This window comes from Lissotriton helveticus, chromosome 4_1 (genome assembly GCF_964261635.1).
Source record: "Lissotriton helveticus chromosome 4_1, aLisHel1.1, whole genome shotgun sequence".
Classification (NCBI taxonomy): domain Eukaryota; kingdom Metazoa; phylum Chordata; class Amphibia; order Caudata; family Salamandridae; genus Lissotriton; species Lissotriton helveticus.
The window spans coordinates 1,319,361,221-1,319,388,471 of record NC_136063.1 but is presented as its reverse complement, the minus strand read 5'-3'; the positions used below and the strand labels follow the sequence as shown (position 1 = coordinate 1,319,388,471).

The 27,251-nt window shown below is 44.8% G+C and overlaps 1 protein-coding gene across 3 annotated transcripts in view; it reads left to right on the top strand.

Annotated features, from left to right (window-relative positions):
• LOC144829100 (Y+L amino acid transporter 2-like) overlaps positions 1-27,251 on the top strand; it is a 715,256-nt gene that overhangs the window by 515,942 nt on the left and 172,063 nt on the right. For all 3 annotated transcript variants that reach the window (XM_078687904.1, XM_078687903.1, XM_078687902.1), the window contains exon 3: positions 21,159-21,284. In XM_078687904.1, coding sequence (XP_078544030.1) covers positions 21,159-21,284 — 126 coding nt within the window. The remainder of the gene's footprint in view (positions 1-21,158; positions 21,285-27,251) is intronic.

Genomic DNA, 27,251 nt, shown 5'->3' with positions numbered 1-27,251 from the left:
GGAGTGGGAATAGTAATTTTTTCCCCTACGCTATCCAACGCTTTCACTACTGATGCAATATGTAGAGTAATTATATATATTAATTTATATGTAGAGTGTTAAATTTATTTTGAATGTATATGTATTAGTTATTATTTTTTAAATATGTTTTAATGTTTCTATCTATAATTTGTTAAATTATATGTATTTTTAAATTATTTTTACATTATTATTAATACATTTAAAAAACGATATTTTTTACTTTGATATTTTTGTACTACGATATTTTTTTTAGATATTTTTTAGCTTTATGTAGATAGAACTTCGATATTTTTGACGTCGATATTTTTGCTTCAATATTTTTGTATGTCTCTATTCTGTCTGTCTGTCGATATTATGTTATAGATCCAATTATCGCCGGTTTAGCGGCCGTTTTCGGCCGCTAAGCGGCGATAATTCTATCTCTCTATTACCAAGCTGTCGCTTACTGATGTTAGCAACAACTTTTAGGCGATAGCGAGCCGTATGGGGCCCGCTCTGCATATCAGCGATATTTATCGCTAATGACATGCGAAGTGGGTGTACTCAACCTGTTAGCGACTGAAAGCAGTCGCTAATGTCGCTATCGCCTATTAGCAAGGCAGGCGTAGTGATGGAAATATTACCGCTATCGCCAAAAACCAATGCCTGCTCAGACCAGTTCTTAGCCATGTTATCCAATGGGAGGTGGATAACATGGCTAAGAGCATTTCATCGCTAATGCGTGAATATCGCTGTATTCTCAGCAATATTCACGCATTTCGCCGCTATCGCTGGATATTTTAGCACAATGGAGGAAAACGTTGCTAATAGCATGTTTTCTCCACTAACACATCCAGCGATAGGCAGCGGAAAAAGAATCGTCGCTAAGCCTATTTAGTGATAATTATCGCTACTTGTTGGTAATATGCCCCACTTTTTTTACTTAAATATTTGTGATATCAGCTATGCATGAACTACAGCTGTAGAGATGCCATGTTGTATTTTTCTTGAGGTTTCCGCATTTGTTAGTTTCAACACATTTTTCAGGGCCCCTAATTCCATGAGACCCCTCAAACTGCAGATCTGATGATTCTCAGGGACCCCTTTGTCCAAGTTACAACCATTGGTTACAGTAGAAGTAGAAGAAACCGCTTGGGTAGTCCCATCACACGCATCTTCATCTCCTGCTCCCTATTGGGCATATTACCAAGGCAGGCGAAATGAAATTATGGCCGCTTTTGTGGCCGTTTTAGTCCGCAAAGCGGCAATAATTTCCCTTGAGCTACCAGTTAGCAGACATTGTAAGCAGTTTGGCTGACGTCTGGGTTTCGGGGAAAAGACATAATCACGTAGTTTTAGTGAAACAGCCTTGGTCCATAGAGAAACGAAACAAGATGGTTTCTGTTGTGACAATGATTATCAACTTCGAGAAGTGAATTTTGAATTGCTGAATGAATATATATTTTGTTAATTAGTCGATATAGGGTTACAGACCAATATTGGACATATTAGGCCAATAATACATAATTATATAAAATTCGATCCCTACAGCTGAAATATATATATATATATATATTCAGTATACACATATTTAATGTCTGCTGGACGTGGCCCTTTTTGCAGGGTCATCCCTAAACTTTTGGCCTTCCTCCTCTATTTGTTCTGACCTGTTGTTGGCTGTTTTATGACTCTGGGCACTTTACCACTGCTGATCAGTGCTAAAGTGCATATGCTCTCCCTATTGTAAATTAATTAATGGATTAGTGAATCCATGATTGGCTGGTTTGGTTTACTTGTCAGACCCTAGTACAGTGCACTGAGTGTGCCCAGGGCTTGTAAATACAAATGCTGCTGGTGGGCTTGCAGCACTGGTTCTGCCACCCACAGAAGCAGCCTTGTAAAATGTGTCTAAGGACTGCCATTGCAGAGCCTGTGTGCAGTCTGGTACTGCCATGTTGACTGGGCAAGTGCACCCACTTGCCAGGCCCTAAACCTTTCCTTTTGGTCATATCAGACACCCCTTATGGTAGGCCCAAGGGCAGGGTGCATTGTAAGTATAAGGTAGGACATGCCCTGGTGTGTATGGCATGTCCTAATAGTGATTTACAATTTTCGTGTTTCACTATTGCAAGGCTACCTGTTCTCCATAGGCCAGAATGGGCTGTTAGAATTATTACATTTTAGAATCCTAACTTACTCAGGGAACATGGTAGAAATTCGGGTTTAGTATGCCTGGACTCAGAATGATAAAATACATCTTTTAGTGAAGTTGGTTTTAACATTCTGTGTTTGAAAATACCACTTTTAGGTAGGTATTTTCTTGTCTAACTATCCAAAGCCTGCCTTCGCTAAGTTGTGTATTCCTTGTCTTGAGTTTGAGTGACAGGACTGGGGGATTCCAGGAGACAGAATGAGTCAGCCCAGTGGTGAATAGAGAGATCTGCATCTAGATGGGAGGGAGGAGTTGCACCTGGAACCTGAATAGGATTGTGCCTGCCCACCACGGTGCTGGCTCCACCCCCTGTGGTGTGTCTGATGTCTCTGCCCTGCACTGTGAAAGAAGAGAAGGAATCATGTCAACGAAGTGCTTCAGGACTGTACTTTGCCTTCCACAATGCTGGCTCCAACTCTAGTGTGGCGTCTGATGTTTCTGCCCTGCTCTGTGAAAGGAAAGGAGAAGTCTGGTAAACAGAGTGCTTCAGAACTCGTTTGGACAGGGGTAAAAATATTGGGACCGTGATCCTATGAAATTAGATCACTTTGGACTACAAGAAGAAACCTTTACTGAGGAGAGGAACCTGAAGAAACTGAGGAGAGACTAATCCCAAGCTGAAGTGCTGCTTGGGGGATTGGCCTGCAGTGGTTGCCTTACTGCCAAAGGAAGGAGAAAGGAACTTTGTGTATTTGCTTTCAACTTGTGATGTATCTCCAAGGGCTTGGAAAAGAGCTTGCCCCCTGCTGATGTCTCAGGGACAACAGACTTCACCCCCCAGCTCCCCCGAGTTTTTGTGGAAGTGCCTGCTGTTGTTTTGGGCCTTCTGAGGAACTGCGTGTCGGAAGGAGCTTGAAGTGTGACTCAACCAGAAGAAGCGTGTCGCTGTCGCTGTGCCTGCCGTTGCAACTCCAAAGGAGGGTGTCGCCGCTGGAACTATCGCACTGCACCGCAACGGAGAGAAGCGTGCCTCAACGAAGAGGAAGCGTGTCGCTGTCGCTGCTGCTTCCGTCGCAACTCCGAGGAAGGAGGGTGTCGCCGCCGTAGTTGTCGAACTGCACCGTATCAGGAGACGAATCTCGCAACGAAGTGTCACTGTCGCTGTGCCTGCCGTCGCCACTCCGAAGCAGGAGGGTGTCGCCGCTGGAACTGTCGCATTGCACCGCATCGACCAAGAACACCTCGCATCCCTGAGAAGCGCGCCGCCGTCAGGGCTGCTCTCGTCGCATCTTGGATGTCGCCGCTGTAGTTGTCGCATTGAGCGGAAGCTTCACGCATCGTGGAGAAGAGCGTCGCCGCTGGAGCTGTTGTCGTCGCATCGAACCGAGGACTTCTCGCATCCCCGAGAAGCGTGCGCATCTGGATGATCTTCACGTCTTTATTTCTTTGTATCTGAACTTTGCCTCATTTCCCATCGCTGCGACATTGCCTGCCGTGGAAGCACAACGCAACTTAAGGTACATTGACGCAGAGTGTCGCATTTAAGAACTGAACTGAACTAATCTTAAATCTACCATCTTAAAGTAATCATAGTGTGTATTTTTTGTTGTTTATGGTCTTGTGGTAACTCTATATAAAGTCTACTTATTTTTTATATAAAACCTGTGTGGTGTCCATTTGTAGTGTTGTCACTGGGTTACTGTATGTGGTCACAACTGCTTAACTTACAACACCTCTGAAATAAGCCTTGACTGTTCGCGCCACGCAGCCTAGAGGGTGAGCAGGGATTATTTTGGGAGTGTAATCCCCTTGTCATGACTAGAGGAGATTGTCCCTATTTGTCACAAGTACCTACCTGTGCCAACTAGAGACCCACAAATATAACAATGTCTATCTATATATATGTACGAGCAGCCCGTCCCGACGTTGTACGGGTATGAAATAGAATGTGTGTAATAGGCAAGGGAAATGTATTTTAAAATCTCGCGGTAGAGAACATTTTTAGCATGAAGTGTCACAATAGTTAGGCATGTGTGTGCAGATACTGTGTGTACCTCGGAGTAGGAAGTATTAGCAGATGTCTCTAGTGTGTATGTACTCTACTTCCGTAGGTAGGCGTGTGTGAAAGTGCATTCAGTTGTAAATTTCGTGTCCCCGCAGGCACGCTGAATCGTGTCATCCCCCGCTTGAGACCCGGCTCCAGTTTTGTTTGATGTTGTGCTTGTGGTGTAAAGTCGTTGATGCAGAGAGTTGAGTGGGTGACAGCGCGCGCTGGAGACACTGCGCGTGTGGGAAAGTGCAGTCAGTTCAAAGGTTAGTGTCCCAGCAGGCGTGCTTAGTCGCGTCATCCGCCGCCTGAGCCCGGCTCCAGCCCTGGTTGATGTTGTGCGCCTGGTGTCAATTTGTTTATGCAGAGAGTTGAGTGTGTGACAGCGTGCAGGAGACGCTGCAGTTAGTGTCCCTGCAGGCACGGTCCTTTATGAAGAGAGTTGACTGGCTGACAGCGCGCAGGATACTGTGCAGTTATTGTCCCCGCAGGCACGATCAGTCGCGTCTGCCCCCGCCTAAGCCCCGGCAATTGCCGTACCCATTGGCCACGCCCCTTGCTCCCACGCAATTGCCGCACCCATTGGCCTTGACTACGCCCCCGGCCCAACGCACACGTTTGTTTTCCACACGCCCTCAAGGCACACTTTTTTGGAGGGGGGATGTGCTGCGCGATTGTTGCCGGTTGTCACGCCCATTGGCCACACCCCTTGCTGCAATTGCCACGCCCATTGGCCTTTTTCACGCCCCCAGCATACGCCCCAGCACAACGCACACGTTTAAGGGACGCTTTTTTTTTGTCGTCATGCCGCGCCCCGCCCACGCCCACAAGGGACTACTTTGCTGGTAAGGTTCTTTCACCTTTCAAATGTATATGGTGGGCATCTGTATAGCCTATGTCCTTCTGCTGCAACTGCCCTTTCCAATGCTGTATTGGGTGTTGTGATTGGTGCTGTGGTTCCTGAGATTAACCCGCCTCAAAGGTTTGGGCTCTCTCTTTATAATATTAGTATAGATTTCAGTATACATGTATATTATATATACATATATATATATTTACCACAAATGCCCCTTGCATCAGAGACGCACACACGATGTCCTGCCCTCCGGCCTGGTTCATGCAGTCAGGTTTGCCAATGCGCGTTTATTTACAGCGAGCCTACGCGTTTCGGGGTCACCGCCCCCTCTTCTTGGGCAGTAAGAAAACACATGTGAGCACTGCTTGCTTTGTTCACGAACTTTATTAACAAGCTCAGCATGGGTGTGTCCGTTTGGCGCCCATGGAATTGTGGAGCTTGTAGTTCTAATGCAGGCAATTCTTCTTCTTTTTAAAACAAATTTAATTGTGAGAAAACCCAATTGAACTATCTGAAAAGAAACGCGTAGGCTCGCTGTAAATAAACGCGCATTGGCAAACCTGACTGCATGAACCAGGCCGGAGGGCAGGACATCGTGTGTGCGTCTCTGATGCAAGGGGCATTTGTGGTAAATAAGCTACGCGGCGGTCCCAGCCGCGGGAGATGGCACCGTCACCAGCCGAGAGGAAAGGATGTCTCAGCAGGAGAAAGCCGCTAGAACTGAACCTTCAGAACTGCCAAGCGGTACGTTGTCCCAAAATGCAAATTAGTCAGCGCTTCCAATGCGCACTCACTTAGAGATGGAAAACAAATTTAATTGTGAGAAAACCCAATTGAACTATCTGAAAAGAAGAATAATTGCCTGCATTAGAACTACAAGCTCCACAATTCCATGGGCGCCAAACGGACACACCCATGCTGAGCTTGTTAATAAAGTTCGTGAACAAAGCAAGCAGTGCTCACATGTGTTTTCTTACTGCCCAAGAAGAGGGGGCGGTGACCCCGAAACGCGTAGGCTCGCTGTAAATAAACGCGCATTGGCAAACCTGACTGCATGAACCAGGCCGGAGGGCAGGACATCGTGTGTACGTCTCTGATGCAAGGGGCATTTGTGGTAAATAAGCTACGCGGCGGTCCCAGCCGCGGGAGATGGCACCGTCACCAGCCGAGAGGAAAGGATGTCTCAGCAGGAGAAAGCCGCTAGAACTGAACCTTCAGAACTGCCAAGCGGTATGTTGTCCCAAAATGCAAATTAGTCAGCGCTTCCAATGCGCACTCACTTAGAGATGGAAAACAAATTTAATTGTGAGAAAACCCAATTGAACTATCTGAAAAGAAGAATAATTGCCTGCATTAGAACTACAAGCTCCACAATTCCATGGGCGCCAAACGGACACACCCATGCTGAGCTTGTTAATAAAGTTCGTGAACAAAGCAAGCAGTGCTCACATGTGTTTTCTTACTGCCCAAGAAGAGGGGGCGGTGACCCCGAAACGCGTAGGCTCGCTGTAAATAAACGTGCATTGGCAAACCTGACTGCATGAACCAGGCCGGAGGGCAGGACATCGTGTGTGCGTCTCTGATGCAAGGGGCATTTGTGGTAAATAAGCTACGCGGCGGTCCCAGCCGCGGGAGATGGCACCGTCACCAGCCGAGAGGAAAGGATGTCTCAGCAGGAGAAAGCCGCTAGAACTGAACCTTCAGAACTGCCAAGCGGTACGTTGTCCCAAAATGCAAATTAGTCAGCGCTTCCAATGCGCACTCACTTAGAGATGGAAAACAAATTTAATTGTGAGAAAACCCAATTGAACTATCTGAAAAGAAGAATAATTGCCTGCATTAGAACTACAAGCTCCACAATTCCATGGGCGCCAAACGGACACACCCATGCTGAGCTTGTTAATAAAGTTCGTGAACAAAGCAAGCAGTGCTCACATGTGTTTTCTTACTGCCCAAGAAGAGGGGGCGGTGACCCCGAAACGCGTAGGCTCGCTGTAAATAAACGCGCATTGGCAAACCTGACTGCATGAACCAGGCCGGAGGGCAGGACATCGTGTGTGCGTCTCTGATGCAAGGGGCATTTGTGGTAAATAAGCTACGCGGCGGTCCCAGCCGCGGGAGATGGCACCGTCACCAGCCGAGAGGAAAGGATGTCTCAGCAGGAGAAAGCCGCTAGAACTGAACCTTCAGAACTGCCAAGCGGTAAGTTGTCCCAAAATGCAAATTAGTCAGCGCTTCCAATGCGCACTCACTTAGAGATGGAAAACAAATTTAATTGTGAGAAAACCCAATTGAACTATCTGAAAAGAAGAATAACTGCCTGCATTAGAACTACAAGCTCCACAATTCCATGGGCGCCAAACGGACACACCCATGCTGAGCTTGTTAATAAAGTTCGTGAACAAAGCAAGCAGTGCTCACATGTGTTTTCTTACTGCCCAAGAAGAGGGGGCGGTGACCCCAAAACGCGTAGGCTCGCTGTAAATAAACGCGCATTGGCAAACCTGACTGCATGAACCAGGCCGGAGGGCAGGACATCGTGTGTGCGTCTCTGATGCAAGGGGCATTTGTGGTAAATAAGCTACGCGGCGGTCCCAGCCGCGGGAGATGGCACCGTCACCAGCCGAGAGGAAAGGATGTCTCAGCAGGAGAAAGCCGCTAGAACTGAACCTTCAGAACTGCCAAGCGGTACGTTGTCCCAAAATGCAAATTAGTCAGCGCTTCCAATGCGCACTCACTTAGAGATGGAAAACAAATTTAATTGTGAGAAAACCCAATTGAACTATCTGAAAAGAAGAATAATTGCCTGCATTAGAACTACAAGCTCCACAATTCCATGGGCGCCAAACGGACACACCCATGCTGAGCTTGTTAATAAAGTTCGTGAACAAAGCAAGCAGTGCTCACATGTGTTTTCTTACTGCCCAAGAAGAGGGGGCGGTGACCCCAAAACGCGTAGGCTCGCTGTAAATAAACGCGCATTGGCAAACCTGACTGCATGAACCAGGCCGGAGGGCAGGACATCATGTGTGCGTCTCTGATGCAAGGGGCATTTGTGGTAAATAAGCTACGCGGCGGTCCCAGCCGTGGGAGATGGCACCGTCACCAGCCGAGAGGAAAGGATGTCTCAGCAGGAGAAAGCCGCTAGAACTGAACCTTCAGAACTGCCAAGCGGTACGTTGTCCCAAAATGCAAATTAGTCAGCGCTTCCAATGCGCACTCACTTAGAGATGGAAAACAAATTTAATTGTGAGAAAACCCAATTGAACTATCTGAAAAGAAGAATAATTGCCTGCATTAGAACTACAAGCTCCACAATTCCATGGGCGCCAAACGGACACACCCATGCTGAGCTTGTTAATAAAGTTCGTGAACAAAGCAAGCAGTGCTCACATGTGTTTTCTTACTGCCCAAGAAGAGGGGGCGGTGACCCCGAAACGCGTAGGCTCGCTGTAAATAAACGCGCATTGGCAAACCTGACTGCATGAACCAGGCCGGAGGGCAGGACATCGTGTGTGCGTCTCTGATGCAAGGGGCATTTGTGGTAAATAAGCTACGCGGCGGTCCCAGCCGCGGGAGATGGCACCGTCACCAGCCGAGAGGAAAGGATGTCTCAGCAGGAGAAAGCCGCTAGAACTGAACCTTCAGAACTGCCAAGCGGTACGTTGTCCCAAAATGCAAATTAGTCAGCGCTTCCAATGCGCACTCACTTAGAGATGGAAAACAAATTTAATTGTGAGAAAACCCAATTGAACTATCTGAAAAGAAGAATAATTGCCTGCATTAGAACTACAAGCTCCACAATTCCATGGGCGCCAAACGGACACACCCATGCTGAGCTTGTTAATAAAGTTCGTGAACAAAGCAAGCAGTGCTCACATGTGTTTTCTTACTGCCCAAGAAGAGGGGGCGGTGACCCCGAAACGCGTAGGCTCGCTGTAAATAAACGCGCATTGGCAAACCTGACTGCATGAACCAGGCCGGAGGGCAGGACATCGTGTGTGCGTCTCTGATGCAAGGGGCATTTGTGGTAAACATATATATATATATATATATATATATATATATATATATATATATATATACTAGCAGCCCGTCCCGACCTTGTCCGGGAGCATTCAGGCTTCCCCTACCCCTGCCTCCCCCGACATTGCCCAGCAGCCCGTGCAACACAGTTTTCTGTGTTAAAGGGGCGTGCAATGGGTGTTGCTGGGGGCCTTCCCAGCAACATCCATGTTTTTTTGACACTGCCCCAGATTTACAAGAAATCGTAACTCTGAGGCAGTGCCAAAAACGGTCGCCTCCTCAGGGGAGGCGTAGGGGAGGACAAATATATTTATTTTTCCTTGTTTTTCCTTTTTCTATGTGTGCTGCATTCCCCAGCACACATAGAAAGTGGGAAACGCTTCTTGTGATTGAGTTTGTGCAGGAAGGTTTCCCTTCCCACACAAAATCCAACAGCCTCTAAACGCAGGCACCCTTGCACCACGGTGCAAGAGTGCTTGCGTTGGTGCAGAGCAGCTCATTCTGCGCCGGCTCAGAGGGAAAGGACGGGAATGAGCCGTATCTGGTAGATACTGCGCATTCCTGCCCTTTTCTTTTGGCGTAGAGCAGCACAGCAGGAAGACCTGTGGTGCTGCCTCACAGCAAAACCCCATAAATGAGGCCCATATTTTTGTATCTAGGGTGCTGTTCTGCTCTTACCCTTTCATGCACAGAAGCACAATAACTTTAGATGCTGCGTTGGGTCAATTCATTCATAAATCTGAGCCATACCATCTATTCCGTTTCAGATCTTTCTTCGGATGCATTTTATCCATAAAAGCACAGATCATCATATTAAAAAGGGGGAATATAACAATCCATAGACAAGAGCCAGATACTGTCTATTCTTTTTTGAAGATCAAGTAAGAATCGTCTGGATTTTCCAAATGATCGATTTAATAGAGAAAATATATTGTACTGATGAGCATTCATGATAATTCATTAAAATAGAAGAATATAGGGGCCTATCAACAAGGGGCAGTGATAATAATATCGCTGCCTTAGAGCCCGTTTTTGGGTGAAAGGAGGCAATAATATTATTGCATTATCAACACGGACACGCTAGCGCGTTTCCTTGCATTAGCACCCCTTGTCAGCACGCCTCCCATCGCATTGCTAATGAGATGGAAAGGAAGCGCCCCTGACAAAACACTATGGAACAATATCGCTAACCCAGCTTCATCATATTCACAACGAGGGTTAGCGATATATAAAATCATGTTAAGTATGCCTTAACGCAGGAATTTAACATCTGTTAAATTCCTGACTAAGGCATACCTAACATGGGGGGGGTGGATTGTGCGACTAAGACCACAGGCCCTATTACCAAGGATATCGCTGTTTTCCATGGAACATCGCTGGAAAACCAGCGATGTTCCATGGAAAACACCGCTATCACTGGACTAATTATCGCCATTGCGCTATGCATTGTTGATACAGCGCTAGCAGGGCGTTATTTCCAGAGATATCGGCGATATGCAATCTCACGCGTGATATGCCCCTTGGTAGGGAGACAAAATATCGAAATTAAAATATCGATATACAATAATATCGATGCTTTAATTTAAATGGTTTTAGAATATCAAAGTGCAATAATATCGATGGTCAGAATATCGATTTTAAGGTATCTATGTTACTAATATCGAAATTTTGTTTACTGTTATGTATTTCATTATGTATTTTATATGTTTGTTAAACATGTTTTTAATGTATGTTTAGAAATTAGTAATTTTGTTTACATTTTGCGTTTTAGTATCAGAGCAGGTTGTGGGTTTATAAGGGAATAGGGTGGGAAGTAATTTAATTATAATTAATTCATCATTATTTTCTTAATATTTTTGATTAATAATTAATTGTTAATTAATAATTAATTGGTAATTAATTATTATTAATTAGTTAATTACATTAATTAGAGTTAATGTAGTAATATTTTTTATTTTTTGTTATTGTTAATTAATAATTAATTGGTAATTAATTATTATTAAGGGATTAAATGATAATTAAATTTGTTATGTGATTTATTTATGTGTAGTGGGTTGTGTGTTTATAGGGGAATAGGGTGTGAAATAAATAAATTAAATTAATTAAAGAGATTGTATTTATTGATTGGTATTTATTATTAATTAATTGTTAATTAATTAATTGGTCATTAGTTTTTTAAAATTATTTTAGAATATTAATCATAAATAATCTATTAATACATTTTGTTTATTCTTGTAAATATCTTGTTAATTACTTATTAACTGGTAATTAATTATTAATTGGTAATTAATATTTGTCAATTAGTTCATTTATAATTATATCAATGTAATAATATTAATTGTTATTAATTGATTAATTGATATTTATATTAATTGTGTTTTTTTGTATGTGTAGTGTGTTGTGTGTTAAAGGGGGAGTAGTGTGGGAAGTAATTTTTTGTTATTTGAGTAAATATTAATTATAAATATTTGGTATTTAGTAATATATTTTTGTAAATAAAATATTATATTTTTTTGTTAAAAAAAATATCTAATTGATAAGTATGTTAATATAAAGCTTACGTTATCCTGCGCTTTTGCTACTATTGCACCCTCTGGAGTAGGAATAGTAATTTTTACCCCTCCGCTATCCAACGCTTTCCCTACTGTTGCACCTTCTGGAGTGGGAATAGTAATTTTTACTCCTACGGTATCCAACGCTTTCCCTACTGTTGCACCCTTTGGAGTGGGAATAGTAATTTTTACCCCTACGCTATCCAACGCTTTCCCTACTGTTGCACCCTCTGGAGTGGGAATAGTAATTTTTACCCCTACGCTAGCCAACGCTTTCCCTACTGTTGCACCCTTTGGAGTGGGAATAGTATTTTTTCCCCTACGCTATTCAACGCTTTCCCTACTGTTGCACCCTCTGGAGTGGGAATAGTAATTTTAACCCCTACACTATTCAACGCTTTCCCTACTGTTGCACCCTTTGGAGTGGGAATAGTAATGTTTTCCTTTACGCTATCCAACGCTTTCCCTACTGTTGCACCCTATGGAGTGGGAATAGTAATTTTTACCCCTACGCTATCCAACGCTTTCCCTACTGTTGCACCCTCTGGAGTGGGAATAGTAATTTTTTCCCCTACGCTATCCAACGCTTTCACTACTGATGCAATATGTAGAGTAATTATATATATTAATTTATATGTAGAGTTTTAAATTTATTTTAAATGTATATGTATTAGTTATTATTTTTTAAATATGTTTTAATGTTTCTATCTATAATTTGTTAAATTATATGTATTTTTAAATTATTTTTACATTATTATTAATACATTTAAAAAACGATATTTTTTACTTTGATATTTTTGTACTACGATATTTTTTTTAGATATTTTTTAGCTTTATGTAGATAGAACTTCGATATTTTTGACGTCGATATTTTTGCTTCAATATTTTTGTATGTCTCTATTCTGTTTGTCTGTCGATATTATGTCATAGATCCAATTATCGCCGGTTTAGCGGCCGTTTTCGGCCGCTAAGCGGCGATAATTCTATCTCTCTATTACCAAGCTGTCGCTTACTGATGTTAGCAACAACTTTTAGGCGATAGCGAGCTGTATGGGGCCCGCTCTGCATATCAGCGATATTTATCGCTAATGACATGCAAAGTGGGTGTACTCAACCTGTTAGCGACTGAAAGCAGTCGCTAATGTCGCTATCGCCTATTAGCAAGGCAGGCGTAGCGATGGAAATATTACCGCTATCGCCAAAAACCAATGCCTGCTCAGACCAGTTCTTAGCCATGTTATCCAATGGGAGGTGGATAACATGGCTAAGAGCATTTCATCGCTAATGCGTGAATATCGCTGTATTCTCAGCAATATTCACGCATTTCGCCGCTATCGCTGGATATTTTAGCACAATGGAGGAAAACGTTGCTAATAGCATGTTTTCTCCACTAACACATACAGCGATAGGCAGCGGAAAAAAAATAGTCGCTAAGCCTATTTAGTGATAATTATCGCTACTTGTTGGTAATATGCCCCACTTTTTTTACTTAAATATTTGTGATATCAGCTATGCATGAACTACAGCTGTAGAGATGCCATGTTGTATTTTTCTTGAGGTTTCCGCATTTGTTAGTTTCAACACATTTTTCAGGGCCCCTAATTCCATGAGACCCCTCAAACTGCAGATCTGATGATTCTCAGGGACCCCTTTGTCCAAGTTACAACCATTGGTTACAGTAGAAGTTGAATGTGGTGTAGAAGCAGGACCCAGAGTTTATGTGTTCTGACTGCTCCTCTCAGTTAAGTGCAGTGGCCTGTGGCAAATGGTTCTTTCACATGGATTCCTCTTCAATGAAGGTGGTTGTTTGTGATCTTATGTGCACAGGTTTTGCAATATGTATCCCAAACCTCAGAAGCTGTGTGCCTGGGGAATGGTACCTAACCGTCTATGGTGCTCCTTTGGCTAGGGTTACCTTTAGATGATTACAAACATCTGTTTTTTGTAAAACAATGCATAAACATGGAGGAAAGCTGCCACCCACAGAGAAACCGCTTGGGTAGTCCCATCACACGCATCTTCATCTCCTGCTCCCTATGGGGCATATTACCAAGGCAGGCGAAATGAAATTATGTCCGCTTTTGCGGCCGTTTTAGTCCGCAAAGCGGCAATAATTTCATCGCCCTATTAGAAAGCTGTCGGTAACATCAGTTAGCGACAGCTTTTAGATGATAGCGAGCGTTTTGGGGCCCGCTTTGCACGTCAGTGATTTTTATCGCTAATGACATGCAAAGTGGCCGTACCCAACCTGTTAGCCACTGAAAGCAGTCGCTAACATCGCTATCGCCTATTATCAACGCAGGCGTAGCGACAACATTTTTTTTAGCGCGAATATGCTGAAAACTAACGCCTGCTCACACCAGTTCTTAGCCTGTATATCCAATGGGAGTTGGATAATTAGGCTAAGTCCCTATTAACGATAATGCCTGAATATCGCTGGATTTCCAGCGATATTCACGCATTTCGCCGCTATCGCCGATATTTTATCGCTTTGGAGATAAACGTTGCTAATAGCACATTATCTCTGCGATAAAATCCGCCGATGTGCGGCGCTAAAAAAAAATTTGCTAAGCTTATTTAGCGATAAATATTGCTAGTTGTTGATAATATGCCCCTATGTATTTTTAGTCCTTTAGGAGTGCTTGTGCGGAGAGACCTTTATTAAGAATGAATTATACTTCAGTTATTACTCTAGGTACATTCTCTTGTCCCTCAATTATGGGAAGAAGGGCCAGATCCCGGCCCTCATTATTTGGTGAAAGTAAAAACCTGGGGATCTACTGCGCATTAATGAGTGATGGTGCAAATTTGAACACGTATAAACTGGTGATGCACATCCATACGCAAATTTTGGATTCATGAGTACCTGTGCAAATCTGAACTGAAAGCAGGGGTTAAAAAGTGATGGAGCAAATCTGGAACGGTGCTAAGATCACTGTGTGATGGTGCAAAAATAAACACGATGAAAGGGGTGCTGAGAAATCTGTAAAATCTGAATGCGCAATAACGAGTACTGGGTAAATTTGTAAATTGAACTCGAAAGAAGGATTACTAGGCAGTGGTGGAGATGTCGGCAAGCATTTATGATGTGATGTCATGGTGCAAATATCGCTTCCTGACAATTATGGTTGATTATGCAAATCTGCACATAGTATTGGGTGATGCTGCAAATCCGCACACATACAAAGGATTAGGGAGAGATAGTGTGAATATCAACATGTACTAGTAATAAATCATGGGAAAGATGTTAACATGCACAAGAAATGCGGAGCGATTATGAAACTCTTAGGATACACTAGTATTACCCCCAGGTCCCTTATGTCCTCGTCCCACTCAGTAACAAAGTGGAGATAACCATTTCCCGACAGAAAAAAACAAAAAGAATGCTGGGACCCTAATACTGCCCCTCCCACCGAGAGTACATAAGTAGTACTTACCCAGCATCCCGCCTGTTCTTTTTTCTGTCTGTCGACAGGTTGCACATGGATATGCTGGTGCTACTCCTGCTGGACTGAAGTGGCGGTGCTTCTCTCCTTCCTCCGCCCGTCTGCCTGGCTGTGCGGGCGCGGGATTTCCTGGACTTGCTGGGAGTCAGTTTCTGTTTGTGCCGGAATTCTGCCTGCCCGCCCTACCCTTTGCGGCTAGGTCTTTGGTTTCCGGTGTCTTCCTGGTCGCGGGCTCTTCTTCCCGAGCCTGGCCGGTTGGAATCTGCCTCGCTTGCGTTTTTTCTGCCGTTTCCCTTGGATTCCTGCTTTCGGTTGCTGTTGTGGTGGTGTGGGACGTTGGCGGAAGCCGATGCTGCGAGGGCATGCACTGCAGTGAGGTAGCTGACGCGCGGAGGGTCTCCACTGTATGAGTTGGTGCCTTCTCTTGCTTCGCTCTGTTTTTTCCTCCTGGTGCTCTGTAGCTGTGCCCGGCTCGCCCGCTCCTCTGACTTTGTTGTGCTCAGGTGGTGCTCGGGCGGCGGTCCAGTTGTATGTGGCCTTCAGCCTTTCCAGCCTGCCTTCCCCTGTCCTCCTCTATTCTCTTTGGTTGTGGTGCATCGGACATTGTTAATGCCTGGTTGGGGTTCCGTCTTGGTATGCCTGGGCTGTGGGTTTCATGATGCAGTTTCTTTTTTTACGTCTCCTATGCAGGTCGCTGGCTGTTTCGTGCCCGGTACTGGTGGCTCGATGCTCTTAGTTCCTGGGGTGGTTGTGCCTTTGACGGAACAGGGCTGGGGTGGGTGGTGCTGCGCTGCGGCGTCGGTGAGTGTCCGTATGGTCCCCTGGGCCCGTCTCACTTCTTTCCCCGACCTCACTCTCTCTCTCGATGTGTTGTGGGGTGCTGGGTGCCTGGTGGTGTGTGTTTTCTGCTCCTGGTTCCTGGCGCCTCTTTGCTTCATGGTGCTTCCTTGCTCCGTCCCGCCTGCCCCTGCCCTACTGTCAGTTCTTTCTTGTTTTCCCTGCCCTTGGTGCTGTATTCGTGCCTGCCCTATTTGCGCGGGGGCCGCGGCACTTTACTTGGGTCCTCCTGGGTTTCCCTGCGCTTGCAGGTTGGTGGCCTCCCTGGGTGATGCAGTTGGGTCCTTGGTCCTCTTGGGCCTGCGTGGCTGCCGTCCGCCTTGCCCTTTGTCTGGTGGGGGTTTTTCTTCGGCTGCGGCTGATCTTATCCCCCTTGCTGGTGCTTGCCCTCTCCTGGGCTTCTGGTCCTGCCAGGGTCTGTCTCGCTCTTTTTCTTTTGTGTCTACTAGTCTGCGTCCTTGGGGTGTTGCAGGTGCGGGTGCTGTGGTCTGGCCTTGGGTAGACTAGGCCCGTGGTGGGGTGCGGTGTCACTTCCTCCTGGTTCCCGTGGGCTGCGCCTGGTTCCTCTCTGGGCTTCCGGGTGTCGTGCCTGGTGCTCTGTGCTGTGCTTTACCCCTGTTGCCTTCGGTTGGGTGTGGGGCTCTTTCCCTGCCATCGTCCCATCCTGTGGGCTGGCCTCCCTGTGTTTCCTGGGTTGACGTTTGCTGGACTGTGTCTTTCCCTGGTGCTGCCTCCTTTGTGGCTGTTCTGTTCTCCTTACGCCTGTCTGGGGCTGCTGGTGTTTGTCCAGGGTCCTCCTGTGTGCTTGGTTTGATTCATTGGGACTGGCTGGATGTTGCTGTCTCAGGCTGTCTTCCATGCTGGATGCTGTGGTCTTTGGTTGCTTCTGGCTCTGGTGCTCTCTTTGCGCTGTTCCTGCCTTCTGGGGTTTACTTAGCGTTGTCCTTGTGTTCCCCTGCTTCTGCTACCCCCTGCTGTTTTAAGGTGCTTGCCTTTGGGCTTGCTTTGGTGGGTCCTCGCCGCCCCTCCTGGTTCTACCGCCGGTTCTGGTTGGTTTGGTTGGGTGTCTGGCAGGCCTGCTGGGTGCTGTGGCTTGCTTATTGTCTGGCCTTCCCCTCCCTGGCGGCTCGTGCTCTCGCCTGTTCTCTGGTGCTTGGCCGGTGTGGTTGGGCTCCGGCTCTTCCTTTCCTTGCTTCCCTGTGGGGGTTCGCCGGTTTGACCCCTGGGGTTTGTGCCGCTGCTGTTTGGCCCTGGCTGTGTTCGCTGCTGCAGTGTCCTTGGCGTTGGTGCCTGTTTTTCCTCTCTTCTGCCCTGCGGTTCTCCTGGATGGGGGTCTGTCTGGGCACCGAGGGTTGTTGCTTCCTGCGGGGTACTGGTCTCGTCTGTTCTCCGTCATGGGTGTCTGGCTGGGGGTCCGCTGGGGCTTTCTGGCTCCTGCGGTTTTTGGCGCCTGTTGGTTGCCTTCTTCGGCCCAGCGTTCTTGTCTGTGCCCCTTGGGCTGTCCTGTGGGTCGTAGGTGCTCCATTGTTATCCGGCCGTGTCCTGTTGTGTCCTTCTGGGCCTGCTCCTCCCGACGGTTCTGTACCTAGGCTTGGTTAACCTCTGTTTGGGTGTCCCTGTTTCTGCCTGGTCCTGGGTTTCCATTGGGTACTGTTGGGCTTCGGGTTTCCCTCATTGCCCCGGGGCTCCTTCTTCGTTGGACATCTTCCCTGTTTCCCCTGGGCTGCGGCTGCCTTGTTCGGGCCGGTGGGGGTCCTGGTGTTCGGTGCTTCTGGGTTGGTGTGTCCGTGGTTGCCTCTTGTTGCTCCTGGTCTGCCGGCTTCGTGTTGGTTCGGCGTAGCCTCTGGCTGTGCCTCCTTGGTTTTCTGGCTCTGCTGTTGCTTCTCTGACGGCTCTGGTGTGTATTTTGTGAAGCATTCCTGGTTCTTTGCTGGTTCTGGTGTCCTGGCTCGCTCTTGTCTTCCCTTGTTCCCTGGGCTCTGCCCCCGATGTGTCTGTTTGGGTTGCGGTTCCCCCCCTCCGTGGTTCGGGTCCGGTTCGGCCTCTGTGGGGTCTGCCCTCCTGGCTGTCGGTTGTCCGGGGTCTGCTGCTGCCTGGCCCTCTGGCTTCTCTGCTGCCTCTGGTTTCCGCTTTGGCGGTTTCCTCTGTTTGTTTTTTTTTTTTTCTGGCCCCTTGTGTGGTCTAGCGGTGGGGTGCTGGTGGTCCTGTATGGCCTCCCTGTCCTTGGCTTCAGCCTGGACGCGGCATGGGCTCCTTCTGGTGCTCATTGGGCATGGGGGTCCTCCTGCATTGGTGAGTTGCTTGGCTTCAGTCATGGCTTCCTGGTTCCTTTTGCTTTGTTGCCCTGGATCTGAACGTCTTTTTTGTCTCCTTTACGGAGTTGGCTGGGGTCTGGCCTGCTGAGTTCCGGTCCGGGGCTGTGCACCCTGGGGCCTTTCTGTTGCTCCTGCCCTTTCCGAGTGTGGGCCTGGGTGTTGGGTGCCTGTGCGGTCCTTTTGCTTCTTCCCCGGCTTTGGTCCTCTCTGGTACTCAGCCCTGTTGGCTTCTGTTCTTGTCTGACCTCTGGGGTTCGGCAGGTTTGTACCGGGTTGGTTCCTGCTTTGGGGTCTGCCGGGGTTTCCCAGTTGACCTTGGGTTACGCCCTGCCATGTTTTTCCTTCCCATTGGAGTTTCGGGTTGTGGCTGTTGCCCCTGCCCCCGCCCTTGTTGTGCCAGTTCAAGTCTGGGTGGTTGGTTCCAGGTCATTGCTGGCCTCAGTTGTTTGGTCGGCTGTCTGTGGGGTTTTCCTGGGGTGTCTATGGACTATGGTTTTTGGGTTTGACTCCTCTGCCCCTGTTGATGTGGCGGCTCATGGGCTCTCGCTGTGGCTCCTCTTTCTGGACTGGGGTGGTCTTTGAAAGTCCTATTGGTGCAGTCCTTTCTTTCATGGGACCTGGGCCTCCTCTGCGTGGTTGGGTTTATCCTCTGGTCTCTCTGTGGGTTGGTTCATTCAGTTTGGTGCAGTGGACCTGTGTCGGGTCTATGCTTCCCTCCCTCCTTGTTTGTCTGGGTGCTTGTGTCTGCACACTGTTGTCTGGCCTTGGCTTCTTTCTTTGCTCTTTTCCCTGGTGGTCGGGGTTTGCTCATTGTCTGTGCGGCTGCCGGGTCCTGTGGGCCTTCCTGGTGGTTAAATTTTTCCTGGTTGGGAGCTTCCTTTTCATGGCTCTGGCCTTCTGTTTTTTCCTTAGTTGTGTCGGTCCTTGTTTGTGTCCCTGCGGTCCTGTACTGGAATGCTGTCCTGTTGCTTCCTGTTGTTCCCCCCTTTTCTGTGCTCCCTTGGGTTGCTGCGTTTGGTGTGTTTTCCTGGGTGTGATTGTGGGTTCGTAAGACCGGTGTTCTGCTTTGGTATTCTCTACTTTGTTACTGAATGGGAGATGGATTAAACCCAGATCTTTTGACTGGGTGTGAGTGTTTGATTTATTCAGATGCTCCGTCCATCACCACCCCCTTTTGTACCGCTTTTGGCCGCCATGAGTGTGGCAGGGTATGCTCAGACGTGAGTCCCTTGCTCACTTTGTCACTGGATTCAAGCAAGCCGGGCTGAAGACGGCTGGAATGCCAGAAACCGGTCCTCGGAAGCTTGTTTCCGGTCCAGGGAAGAGATGGCTTGGCAGTTCGGGCTGGACTGTTCCCATGAGGCACAGGGTCAGACTGATTTGCATATAGCCAGGTCTGAACTGGGGTGGCAGGGTGGGCTAAAAACGGTGATGGATTAAACCCAGATCTTTTGACTGGGTGTGAGTGTTTGATTTATTCAGATGCTCCGTCCATCACCACCCCCTTTTGTACCGCTTTTGGCCGCCATGAGTGTGGCAGGGTATGCTCAGACGTGAGTCCCTTGCTCACTTTGCCACTGGATTCAAGCAAGCCGGGCTGAAGACGGCTGGAATGCCAGAAACCGGTCCTCGGAAGCTTGTTTCCGGTCCAGGGAAGATATGGCTTGGCAGTTCGGGCTGGACTGTTCCCATGAGGCACAGGGTCAGACTGATTTGCATATAGCCATGTCTGAACTGGGGTGGCAGGGTGGGCTAAAGAACGGTGATGGATTAAACCCAGATCTTTTGACTGGGTGTGAGTGTTTGATTTATTCAGATGCTCCGTCCATCACCACCCCCTTTTGTACCGCTACTGAATGGGACGAGGACATAAGGGACCTGGGGGTAAGGATCTATTACTTACTGGTAATCTTCATTACTCCGGGTCCCCTTGTCCTCGTCCCATTCATATGCCGCTCCCTCCCTCCCGGACGGCCAGCCTTCCTGTGTGGGCTTGGTTGTATAGGCGGGATGCTGGGTAAGTACTGCTTATGTACTCCCGAATGGAGGGGCAGTATTAGGGTCCCAGTATTCCTCTTGTTTTTTTCTTTCTGGAGATGGTTATCTCCACTTTGTTACTCAATGGAACGAGGACAACGGGACCCAGAGTAATGAAGATTACCGGTAAGTAATAGAGCATTACTGAGTGGCAGCCAAGTCCTCTAAGTGCTGGTGGAACTCTAAGACATCACTTGAGATTTATGAGTTACAATTTAGACATGCGTTGTAAATCAAAACATGGGTACTGGTGGTAGCTATTGACATGATGTGTAAACTCTTAGCCAATGGTGCTTAACTATGGTGAATTGCTTCCAGTTGCCCATTGCAAATGATGCTTGATGTGTTGTGGGCATTATTCATGTGGTGGTACCCACAATTGGTGTGAGCTATGCACTGGCGTAATGGCTGTACGATATTATCACTAGTACTCTCTGAGACCTCAGCATGTAAGTCTGGGAAAACATCTGTATCAATCCGTGAAATTACTCACCCGTTCATCCGTTGATGAACCCTCTTATTACTCCAGTCATATCTCCATGCAACCACTTATTGATCCATCCATATATGCTTTTAATCATTCACCCACACACCCGAGCGCTCATCACTCTGCAATCCATGTACTTACCCGTAAAAAAAATGAACTCACTCACATATTCATCCCAAGTCTTTCTCATTTTCACATCAACTTACTCACCCATCCACTCATACACACAAACATGCCAATCAATTAATCAAAACTTATTTTCTTTAAGAATTGCTTAACTGAATATGCTGGTACAGAAAGAAAAAATGAAAATGGATAAGACTTTAGGTATGGCGCTAAATAAGGTCTGACTATCAGTACATTTATGCTAATCCATCTTAAACGTTGTGTTCTCTTGTCCTAGGTTTATTAACAGCTGTGAACTGCGCAAAAGTAAGATGGGGAGTTTTAGTACAAGAGGGAGCAACTTTTGCCAAAGTTATAGCCCTTGTACTTATCATAATTGCTGGAGTCGTCAAGCTTTTTCAAGGTATGTGCTTTGTTTCTTATTATTTTTTTATTTCTTCTCGATAAACTTTTTGTTAGCAAACTCTTCTGTCCAAGGTGTTTAAGTGATTACATCTGAATAAGCAATCCTTTATTTTTATTAAAAAAAATAACGATACATAGATATGGAGAGAAACAGGGCACACGTTATGAATAGATATCAATCAGCGTGGTAGTAGTGTACATCAGTAAACAGGGTGGAAAATGGAATTCTAATCAGAAACGACCAAAACCAAATCTTCATAATATGGATCTAAGCACTAAACTAAAAGCATTAATTTCTTCTTAACGGTGCAACGACTTTTCAATATTAGTTTTGCACATTACTTAAATTAAAGAATGTCTTCACCCACTGATTCACCCCGGTATAAGCATAAGTAGCCACCCTATAGCGATAAATAGCGAAAAACAGTTTAGCAAAAGCAAAACAGCAATAAATGAGAATATTAGCAAAGCCAAAAGGTCTCGCCTTTACAACCTATTGGCTTAGCCATTGGTTTTTAGCAGTGCTGTATAGCATCCCTGATGCTGTGCAGCATGGCTAAAGAATAATAAAAAAGTCTTTGACACGGCCATACTCATCATTTTGTAGGGGTTTGACAACAACAGAAGCAACCCTGCTAGCCCAGAGCCTGGGTAATTAACCATGTAGTGACATGAAGGAATGGCGACAAAGATCATATGTGGCTGTGGGTGGGGGTCCTTTTCCTGGAGACCTTGCGGCCCCTGGGTCTGACGGGCTGGGGTCCCCGCTTGCCGTCCGCCCCTCTCTTGTCTGTTTCCCCGGAGTTGTCCGGACCTCCAGGATAGAAAACTTTGATTGAGATCGAGGGTAAGGAGATGGCTCGGATGGAGAGTCCGTTGTCGTTCAGAATTGTAATGGCCGCCATCGGAGCACTTCCCCATCAAGTGGACTCCATCATCCACAAAATGATCGCTATGGTTGAGACTAGTTATCTGAGACCGGACTCTGACCCTTTGCCAGCCCTGAAACAAGCTGATTTTTCCGCACAACTAGGCTCCAATGAGGAAGATGGCCCCGTGCAGACAATAGAACCGAAGCCCTTGATCGACCTTCGAGCAACAACTTGCAAGCTCGAGATTTCTTCGAGTTTCTTACTCCCAACGATATCGCTGCTTGATATGGACCTACTTGACTTTTCCAGTTTGGAAGACTTCTCTACTATCACCTGGATTGACCCTTTATCTTTTTCCCCCCGTATAGCTTCACCACGTTTCCCGAGGGAATATTGCCGAGACTTATTGTCGGTGGGGGAACATTTCAGTGCGACTGCAGCATTTCATGACTTTCTATTTTTGACTTGTTTCTCCTGCACTTCTGGGAACTTCCTTCGACACTTTGATTCTGCAGCTAGCACAGTGGTTCTAATGGTGGGAGCTCGCATGAAAGATCGTAAGGGCCAGGGATGAGCTTGACTGTCTGGGTTTGATATAAAAGGCTTTACTGGACACTGGATTCTACTAACTTTGCCGAAGCGGGGGTCTGGGTAGTCATTATAACTTCCCCTATTAGTTTGCTAGTAATTTCTCTTTTTATAAACATTCTTTTTGACTGTAGGGGTCGTTGCTTTTGGCGGGGGGGGGGGAGACCGGGAGCATATATGACATTTTCCTCCTCCACTTTTCCTTGTTTGGTATTTAGTTAGATGGGGCGACAGGCACACTGCTAGTTGGGGTTGGGCGGAAGCCTTATGCAGGGGTGCAGGGAGGGGGGAGGGGTGTTTGTTCTACTGTCTTAGTTAGTGTTTTCATGTCTCAACCTCCTATTTAAATCCTGATAGTAGACGCCTTTCAGTGGAAATATCCTGATTGGTGGGCAGACGGGTCCTGGGGTGTTGGCGTTCCTTTAGACTCTTCGCAATGTTGCGTCTTTAATTGCTGCTTATTGATAATGATCGAAGATCCGTTCATTGTTTCTATCATATTGCCTTTGACAACAGCTTGCTTTTCTTGTATTCTTAAAATCCTGTTTTAATGAGTAGTGGTCTGGTCAATGATGACGATGAGTCAGATCGCTAATTATTGTGTATTGTAAGATAGTACGCCATTTTAACTTGAGATCTGCTTTCACCGTATGGATCCCCCGTTTATTGCTCACCATTTTTCTGCATGAGACTTGCTTATACTGCGATGTAAGGCGTCTGCCACTGTATTGTTTGCTATTATTTTCATTAATAAAAAGAAATATAAAAAAAAACATGTAGTGACAACAATGGTTCCCGTAGAAAATTTTCAAATATAAAATAAATTAACAGAAACAAATGTTAGAAACGGTGCCAAAACACAAAATGTGCAAAGGAATCAAAATTATGATTCATGATATACTACAAATATACAATAAAGACTCCCCACTTTACACTAGGCAAACATACACAGACAAAGTACAGTTTAAACAAAGAAACAGAGGCAGAGGGTGTCAAAATCAATTAGTTGATCCACAAATAGCAGAACCTGTTTTATCCTAATCTGCCAATGGGGCATCAATGGCTTTTCGACCCTAATATTTTGATGGGTCATCTTCAGGACAAACAAAATTGGAGCACAAAAAACACTAATGTTGCTGGCCGCATGGAAAACGCAAAAATTTACATGGGAATCAGTACTAATAATGAGAACCCAACCCATGAAATATTTTATCAGTTTATAATAAGAAAGGTCACAGGCCCAAGGCCCAAACTCCTAGGGTTACTCAGGACCACGTTTAGAAAAAATTCCACAAAGTACGAAAGATAATAGTCCAGGGAGCACAAATGTACTCTCCTGGAATCCGCCGCAGTGGAAATCACAATCAGCGTGTAGACCGTGCTCCAGCGCTCCTAATGAAAAACTGTCTCACAAATACTATCTATCACCTCAGAACTTACCATTAATCATAAAAATCATATAAAGGCCCATAAACCAACGAGACAATTTTTGAGCAACTGAATCATGTGACCTAATTAATCAAATCTATTCACAAACTATTTACATAATTATATACAACTGCAGTTTATCAATTCTCACCATGGTTTTAATCTTATATCATTAATAATTAGGCCACCAAGGCGATTGGATCAACTGATGGAAACTAGACAATGAATAAACAAGACCAGCTTGTCATTTCAAATCTAATTTTATTAGCTTTATTTTTCAAAGAAAGAGCATTTTCGTTTAGAATCTTTATTTTACTAGCAAATAAGAAAGCAGCATTTTAATAAGGAAATGACATATTAGACTGACACTCTCAAAGCAAAATCAGAAAGCATGAATTATTAGCAGAATAACAGTTTCCATTCCCTATATCTATTTCCCTGTCTAATTCTCACTCCACCTAGAAAGGAAAAATCATTTAAAGTCTGCTGTCCTTACGTGCGCCAAAGAGTCCAACAGCACGTCACGTCATTCAGGAATCGGAAAGCGAGAAGCAGCGCGCTCCTGCTCATAATGTCAGTTTTTATACCTTTCTTTCTGACTAAACTTTCTAAATTTTACATTCTTTCATAGAAATCCAAGCTTCTCATTGGCTGTCCCGTGTCAGTCCATGATAAAAGCATTAGGTCACTACCGTTTTTTGACCAAGTCCAGGCTTTTCTTAAGCCCTATTGTCTCCCATTTCCATGACTTTCGGCTTCCTCAAGAATGATACTTTCTCCTCGAGTTTCAATCTATAACTTCCTAGCCTTGGCAGACACATCAGGTTCCTGTCCTTGAGCCTTTCCTCCGAGAGCACGTTCAGCACAACAAAAGAACTGCTTTTTCAAATATTGATGACAGTGTGGTAAAAATCTTCACAACTGCGTATGTGCAAGGCTCCACTCTGGACAAGCTTTCGTATCTGCAACTCTGTCAGCCATTTTCTAAACGATCTTTAGGCCTCACTTTGGAAACTATTATTAAACAAACACAAGACATCAATTAATTAAAGAATTGAAACCCATTCTGTTACCCACCCCCAATACTAATTAAACCTGTTAATTATGTTACCTAGCAAAGCACACACAGGCAGCATTATATTTACTTTTCTTCTTTTGAACTGGACCAATCTCCGCGAGCATTTTGTCACAGAAAAGACATAACATAAGCACACAAAATAAGCACATGCCATTAGTTAAACAGCCGTATTTAATACTGACAAAGACAATAGACAAAGTTAGTTTATTATTTTTCTTTGCGTTTGCAACATAAAGCACTTTAATTAATCCCGCATCTACTGATGAATAAATTCTTATACTAAGTTGATTAGTAATTAACCCACATGCTTATTAATTCAATTATTATTATTATGGGAGACTAACTTTGTAAGTTTGAACAAAATCTTGTTCATCACCTTGCTCCATCAACTCCCTCATCTGGTGATTTCAAAATCACCAAACAATACCCAAAAATGTATACATTTTCAACCCTTGAACATGTTTTGGACTTTCTTAATATTAGTATTTCTAAAGTTTAGATTCATCTGTTTTTCTGCAACTCTCATATTGAATTCTCCGAAACTCTTCTAATTCTATTTCTTTTTCTTTTTCTTTTCTCAAATTGTAAATCCTCTAAAACATGTTTTCTTCTCTTGTGTATCATGCAACTATTTTTTAACAAAAGTATTACTATAGCTATAACTATTAAAGGAAAGACTATTTTACCTATAATTGAACTACCAATCTCTTGAAACCAATGTTTGATTGCTGTAATTCTTTTGCCTAAACGTTCTGAAAAACTATCATCTTCTAAAGGTTCAACCTCATTATGTATCTCGGTAATATTCTTAATATACATTTCTATATTCTGACTCTTGTCTGGAATATATGTACAGCAATGCTGGACATGTAAAATTCCGCAGACTCCTCCTTCTTTTGCTAGCAAAATGTCTAAAGCAAGACGATTCTGCATTACCAAAGTTCTCATAGCAATAAGCTCTGTGTTCACTAATTGAAATCCACTAGCAGTATCCGTAGACAATCTATCAACAATTGTAGACATTTTTCTGATTTTATTTGCATTCAAGGTTATTCCTACCATGGGTATTACTGCACCAAATATATCTCCCAACATTTCTGAAAAACTTTCCCTCCTGAATCTATTCAGGTGTTTGCCAATTTCAAATGACCCCTTTGCATTTCTATCTACATGAAAAATCTTTGGAAAAACTAATCCCACGTAACAGGTCCCATACCAGTGGTCAGGAAGATTGTAATAAGCTTTATTCCCACAAACAAAATAAATTCCAGGAAATATTGGATCTTTGCCTACCTTTAAATCCCCATCCCCCTAATATACGATAAGTATCTTCCCATTGACGTGCACCTACAAAGTAATTATCAAACAAAGTATTATCTCTTCTTATACAAAGTTTTCCACTAACAGGTTCATCTATATGAATTGCAACATTTTCATTTCTACCATTAAGCTTTTCATCTTACTTCTGCCAAAATTTAGATTTAGTTTGTTTCAACATCTCATTTCGCTTGTAAATTGCCCTTCTCTCTTCCACCATATTTAAAAATGTTTTCTCTTCCGTTCTCAATTTACACATTAAATTATTTCTGAAAGCATACTCATAAGTTAGTTCACTGGTCACTAGGAAAAATTCCCTCATCTGTTTAGCATGTTTCACTTTATTCAAGCTATTTTCAACTTTTAGATTTGCAAAAATCTCATCAAAGTCTGAGTAATAGTTCTCTAAACGACCTGTTTGATAAAACAAACTAGCTATTACACTACAGGTTATGCCATAAGTAAGAGGAAGCATATTATACGTTACACCTTCAGAAACAGATGTAGGCAATTTCACACACATGTAGCAATCTTTTGCATCCATCACCTTTACATATTCAGATAAAAGCCTTGAGAAAGTATTACTAGAAAAATCTCCTACAGATCTATCTTGGTGAATCTCTGGTTTATGTACAATAATTGTATTTGTCCTGTCAACTTTATCATAATTATCATGATTAAC